Source organism: Sinocyclocheilus anshuiensis, unplaced genomic scaffold (assembly GCF_001515605.1).
Source record: "Sinocyclocheilus anshuiensis isolate Anshui unplaced genomic scaffold, SAMN03320099.WGS_v1.1 scaffold412, whole genome shotgun sequence".
NCBI lineage: Eukaryota > Metazoa > Chordata > Actinopteri > Cypriniformes > Cyprinidae > Sinocyclocheilus > Sinocyclocheilus anshuiensis.
Genome location: NW_015558661.1, coordinates 1,303,874 through 1,310,454, shown reverse-complemented (window position 1 = coordinate 1,310,454; position 6,581 = coordinate 1,303,874). Strand labels below are relative to the sequence as shown.

At 31.9% G+C, this 6,581-nt stretch overlaps 1 protein-coding gene across 2 annotated transcripts; it reads right to left on the bottom strand.

Moving 5' to 3' along the window:
• Positions 1-420: 420 nt before the first annotated feature.
• On the bottom strand, positions 421-2,133 carry LOC107681120 (B9 domain-containing protein 2-like). Of its 2 annotated transcripts, none has more exons than XM_016477287.1 (4): positions 2,112-2,133; positions 1,701-1,795; positions 1,070-1,195; positions 421-983 (listed from the first exon to the last, which is right to left on the bottom strand). In XM_016477287.1, exons 2-4 carry the CDS (start codon positions 1,786-1,788, stop codon positions 670-672), a joined length of 528 nt encoding a protein of 175 aa, XP_016332773.1. In that variant the 5' UTR covers positions 1,789-1,795; positions 2,112-2,133; the 3' UTR covers positions 421-669. The 2 variants fall into 2 exon arrangements, with proteins under 2 accessions (XP_016332773.1, XP_016332772.1); XM_016477286.1 differs by lacking the exon at positions 2,112-2,133 and adding an exon at positions 1,986-2,101.
• Between the last annotated feature and the right edge of the window lie 4,448 nt (positions 2,134-6,581).

The following is a 6,581-nucleotide window of genomic DNA, read 5'->3' as shown; positions in this document are numbered from 1 at the left end:
TATATATATATATATATATATGAAATTGAGTAGTCTTTTAAATATATTTTATATATAAATATTGACTCACCGTAGCCTGCTGAGTGCTGATGGCAAAAATGAGTTGTGATCTTACTCGCCCTTTTGTCTTTTTTTAGTCTCACTAAAACAGTTTGAACGCCACACAGGAAATGAGCAAAATGTGACAAAGAGCTGATTCTCACTATCTACATAACACAGAGCCTGCTACAAAATGTTACAGAAAGATGTGTTTACATTGAGAAAAAAAATATAGGACCGTACTGACGCTATGTACTGAGTTGAACTGCGTCAGGTTTTTCTTTGACAGGTCTTTCTCATATCAATTCTTGATGAATGACTTTTTCCAACCAAACCAATTTAATTGCATCAAAACAAAATAGAATTCTATAAAACATACAAAGTGTACAAAAAGTGTACAAAATGAAATAAAAAAGTATTGTTTGAGATCCAAAGTACAAAAACACAGTATCAGTCTGCGGAGATAAATCTATCACTCACCATTTCACTCAACTCTTTGTATAACATACAACACTTACATTCATACACACCTTATATAACTACCTCCTGCCCAATATAACAAAATATTTTACCTTCTTTTCCTCTCCATATATCATAGACCTGAAATATATGACAACCTGTAGTCCGTTCTCAGCTCTCCACACCGTATCTGTCAAAGTGGCGCAGAATAACGCACAGCTCTAGTTCAACTGTGCCCATGCCAACTGTGTGGAGTCTGTATCTGTCTGCGCCACTGTAAATGAGATCTGGCGAGCGCAGCTGTGGTCCTCCTCCAACAAACATCTCAGCAAGTTGATCCTGCCAGGATCCCAGCGGTCGCCATGTCACGCACTGCAGATGATGCTGTCCTGGGCTTGATGGTACGTGGATATAACCATAACCATACAGCTGGCATCGGCCAAAAGAGTCCTGATGCCACACCTGGAGATGAAGCCTTGGCCATCCTACAAGTATAAAACACCTCTATATATTAAATCATGCTTAAGTGATTATAAACTCTTTCTGTGACACTAAAATACAAGATGAATACCTTGTAGGCCCTTAGTAGTGTAGTGCAAATCAATGGGATGCCTCCAGTATGCCATGTCCCCAGTTTGAGGCATGTCCACCTGAGTCTGGCCTTCCTTCAGACCAGAAAGAAGTCTCCATGCTCCTCCTAAATGGCACAAAAAAAAAGTGTTAACGCAAACTTTGAGATGTCAAATAAACATTAAAATAAAAATTCATAAAATAAAAAACAAAAAAAATTCTTTACACCATTAAAATGCAAGACAAACACTATATTTGTCTATAAGACCAATGTTTTTTGGTCACCACTGTACAAAGCCCGTAAGTGAATATGGAGATGAAAAAAAAAACTATGAGATGGGAGGAAAATGTATTTATTTTTAAAATTTCAATGTGTTCATGTTCTCTCACGAAATAATTGTGTTACTTTGCGAAAGTGTGTTCCCCCATGAAACATTGTGTTCTCTCACAAAACTATTGTATTCCTGAGGAACTTTGCATTCACTCTCTCGTTTGGGAGAGAATGCAAAATGATTAAAATACAATGATTTTGCATACAACATTTTTATTAACACGACATCCCTTTAGGGGTCTGTAAACCTTCATTTTTTTAACAGAGTATAAAATATTTTATAATAAAATAAAAAGGATACCTGCGTGTACACCCCATTTGCAGAAGAGGCTGTTCTGTGGGAATCCGGTGGCCCCGATGATTTGTCCAATTATATGCAATTCTGCCATAAGAGTCCTGAAATATCATTATGAAGTATGTTAGTTATCACATCCATCAGTCCAAATGACTATATAACCAATTTCATACACCACTATTCATATATATTTAGATTCACGCATTTTCTGACAAATCGTTATTTTCTGCTCCAACATAACGTTATATCTTAACCATTTCTGTCTACATGTTTGTGATTGATTATTCATACTGTATCGTTTTTAGCATTGACATCGATTCATTGATCGGCAATGAGCTGATAACGCTAATCCCAGTAGCCTTGTTCCTTGTTTCCAGCGCCTTCCTGTCGTCAAGGATGATTTCCTTAGCAACTCACTTCCTCGTGCTCTGTGCTTGTGGATATTTTTAGTTTGACAAGGTTTGTAGCTGCCATCTAGCGGCCCGTGCTTGTTTTGCATTGCAAGCATGGAGGAAGAAGCACCGTAGTGTTATTGCTCTTCAATGACTGATGCGTTCTCGTTCGAAACTAATGTAGGCCTATGTTCAGTGCTGGGAAGGTTACTTTGGAAATGTAATAGGTTACAGATTACAAGTTAACCTATTAAAAAAGTAACGAGTAGTGTAACTATTTAAATTACTGTAATGTAATTGATTGCATTCTTTACTTTTTGATTACTTTTCTAATTTGTATTTATTATTTTTTTTCTTTCTATATTTTCTAAACTTTTAATCGTTTTGAAAATTTAAAAGCAGGCAGGGTTAACCTTACAGTAGTACTCAACACCGATTACAGTCAGACTTTACAAAATCCTTCATCACTTTAATTAAGATTATAATAATTTAATTTGAAAGCACAGCCACCACTTTAGGACCTCTTTTTACTTTGAGATCATTCTGAAGTTAAATACAGATTTAAAATCATAAGATATTTAATAGCTATGATACTGTTTTGAAATCAAATCTTTGCATTGATATGACAGGAAACACTGGCATCTGCCTTGGGGAAAAAAACAGTTAATTTTTTTAAATAAAGCATATACATAAACCCAAATAAGAAATAAAACAGTTATCAAATATAGGCTACATGTGTCTTATTGTTTGTCCTAAACTCCTGAAACATTGGTGTCTCATATTTTAGAGCAGTCAATGCAATTCTGTAAAGAAATCAATCAAATCTGTATGTGTGAAAATCGTTAACATAACTGTAGTTTAAATTACACATTTTTTCCTCAGTAACTGTAACAGATTAGTTACATTTATTTTGTAGCCTAATTAAATTACATAATTCTGTAACACGCATGACGCATACTAGGCTGACCTTTCAAAAATGGAAACACCTTTCCTCCCCTTTCTACAAAACATATTTATACATTGTATATCAATGTGTAACAAGCACTTGAAAGTTGTTAGAATACATTGATGTTTGTTTGTTTGTTGGTTGGTTGGTTATTTTCTTATTATATGGAAGTCACATTAAAATATAATTGAATTTTTTATTAATGCTATAATCAGTTATTTTTTGCTATATTTTTTAAATGCCTTTATTACTGTTAAAATGTAAAAACCCATATAAAGTAATCATAAAAATCATTAAAATATCAACATAAATTATTATGATAATTTAAACAAATGCATAACCATTGTAACAATTTATGAAAACATTAAATAAAGCATATACATAAACCCAAATAAGAAATAAAACAGTTATCAAATATAGGCTACATGTGTCTTATTGTTTGTCCTAAACTCCTGAAACATTGGTGTCTCATATTTTAGAGCAGTCAATGCAATTCTGTAAAGAAATCAATCAAATCTGTATGTGTGAAAATCGTTAACATAACTGTAGTTTAAATTACACATTTTTTCCTCAGTAACTGTAACAGATTAGTTACATTTATTTTGTAGCCTAATTAAATTACATAATTCTGTAACACGCATGACGCATACTAGGCTGACCTTTCAAAAATGGAAACACCTTTCCTCCCCTTTCTACAAAACATATTTATACATTGTATATCAATGTGTAACAAGCACTTGAAAGTTGTTAGAATACATTGATGTTTGTTTGTTTGTTGGTTGGTTGGTTATTTTCTTATTATATGGAAGTCACATTAAAATAGAATTGAATTTTTTATTAATGCTATAATGTTATTTTTTGCTATATTTTTGCCTTTATTACTGTTAAAATGTAAAAACCCATATAAAGTAATCATAAAAATCATTAAAATATCAACATAAATTATTATGATAATTTAAACAAATGCATAACCATTGTAACAATTTATGAAAACATAAACCTTTTTTTTTAAATGTGTAAAAATGACTTAATGACATACAGTAATTTATCTCTCAGCTGTGATGCCATTTCCACCTCCACTAAATATTGTTAAGAGTAAAGTTTTTCAGAATTGACTGAACTAGATGACAGTGCAGTCAAGATTAAACATGAGACATATGATTCATTCTGAAGTTAAATACAGATTTAAAATCATAAGATATTTAATAGCTATGATACTGTTTTGAAATCAAATCTTTGCATTGATATGACAGGAAACACTGGCATCTGCCTTGGGGAAAAAAACAGTTAATTTTTAAAAATAAAGCATATACATAAACCCAAATAAGAAATAAAACAGTTATCAAATATAGGCTACATGTGTCTTATTGTTTGTCCTAAACTCCTGAAACATTGGTGTCTCATATTTTAGAGCAGTCAATGCAATTCTGTAAAGAAATCAATCAAATCTGTATGTGTGAAAATCGTTAACATAACTGTAGTTTAAATTACACATTTTTTCCTCAGTAACTGTAACAGATTAGTTACATTTATTTTGTAGCCTAATTAAATTACATAATTCTGTAACACGCATGACGCATACTAGGCTGACCTTTCAAAAATGGAAACACCTTTCCTTCCCTTTCTACAAAACATATTTATACATTGTATATCAATGTGTAACAAGCACTTGAAAGTTGTTAGAATACATTGATGTTTGTTTGTTTGTTGGTTGGTTGGTTATTTTCTTATTATATGGAAGTCACATTAAAATAGAATTGAATTTTTTATTAATGCTATAATGTTATTTTTTGCTATATTTTTGCCTTTATTACTGTTAAAATGTAAAAACCCATATAAAGTAATCATAAAAATCATTAAAATATCAACATAAATTATTATGATAATTTAAACAAATGCATAACCATTGTAACAATTTATGAAAACATAAACCTTTTTTTAAAAATGTGTAAAAATGACTTAATGACATACAGTAATTTATCTCTCAGCTGTGATGCCATTTCCACCTCCACTAAATATTGTTAAGAATAGTTTTTCAGAATTGACTGAACTAGATAACAGTGCAGTCAAGATTAAACATGAGACATATGATGAGAAACCCTGAAAAAGTGTGAAAATATTATTCATTTTGTGCATTTAGGATACATAAAATGCTAGCTAGGGTGAATGTTTTGCCCTAAATTCAGCAACTTATATGACAGCTCCACTAAAGTTCTACTTAACATCCAGTTATGACATTATAACTGTTTCTTTTTGTCCTTCTGTTGGCTTAAGTAGACTATAGTAGAATGTTCCACATGTAAGAATAGCTATATTCATAGCATGTTCATGTGCGTTTTTTTTAATAGTGAAGAAGAAAAAGGGTTAATTTAAAATCTTTTAATAGATCATGTTTATCTTTTTGAAAACTTTGTTATTTAGCTCTTTACGTTAGTATTTTGTTTGACAAATGGAGAGTAAAATACATTTCTTTGCATGTCTGTCATCATCTTCTTAGAACGTCCCCTGAAGATGTCATTATTATTTAAAACTTTGATGTTTACACAGCGCACTCAATAACAACATGTGCCAAACATAAGGTTCTCTTCTCCCTGTGGCCCAAAGTATCCACCTCAGGTAGACATCAACGCCACATCTCAAAGCCTCAGAGACCACATTTGTACAAAAACAGACAAATAGTAAATATTTAATGAGACTCATAATGGAAACACAAGGGACTGTGTGTGAGTGGATTCTGAATGTAACCTCCAAGATTGACATGATGTGGTTATGAGAGTTCAGATCAACACCGTAAGTGCATATCCTATTTTGAAGCACACAATAACCATAGTAAAAAGTATTATATTTAAAATACATTTATTTCATACTGAGTATAGTTCAAATGTATTAACATTTGTTGACTTATCGCTCAAGACTTACTGATATAAAAATCACAATTAAACTTGAGTACTTGTTCACAATGCACATTTCTTAACATTAAGCCTAAAATGTGTTTTAATGCCATTATTGATGAGGATTGTATGATCTTTGAATAATATCAGTCTTTAAATGCAAGATATTTAAAGTGTACCTTGCAATAGTTCCACTTTAGCACAATCAAATATAACCCAGTATATCTGTAGTTGGACTTCAGCACTACTTCTGCACAATTAAAGTGAATTAAGTACAAAATTAGTTGTTCCAATTTAGCAGACTTTAAGTATACCAGTTTAAAAATACAACTGCAGGGTATTTTTATTAAGTACATAAATATGTAAATGTATTTGTAGTATACTTAGCATCCCACGTAGCCCAGTCCACAAGGACAACGCAACATATATATAACGTTGGTTGCTTTACAAGAAATCGTTCCTCGGATTTTAAAAGTTTTACCAGAAGAGGGATGATTAAAAATTTGCATTTTATACTTAAAATTACATTGTTGACAGCTACCACACTTGAAATTACCAAAAGGTATATGACTCAAGAAATGTGTTGGTTGTGGAACCGACAGATCTGCCCTAACCAGCATGTTGCGCAAATTGGGAGGTCTCTTATAGACCACCCTAG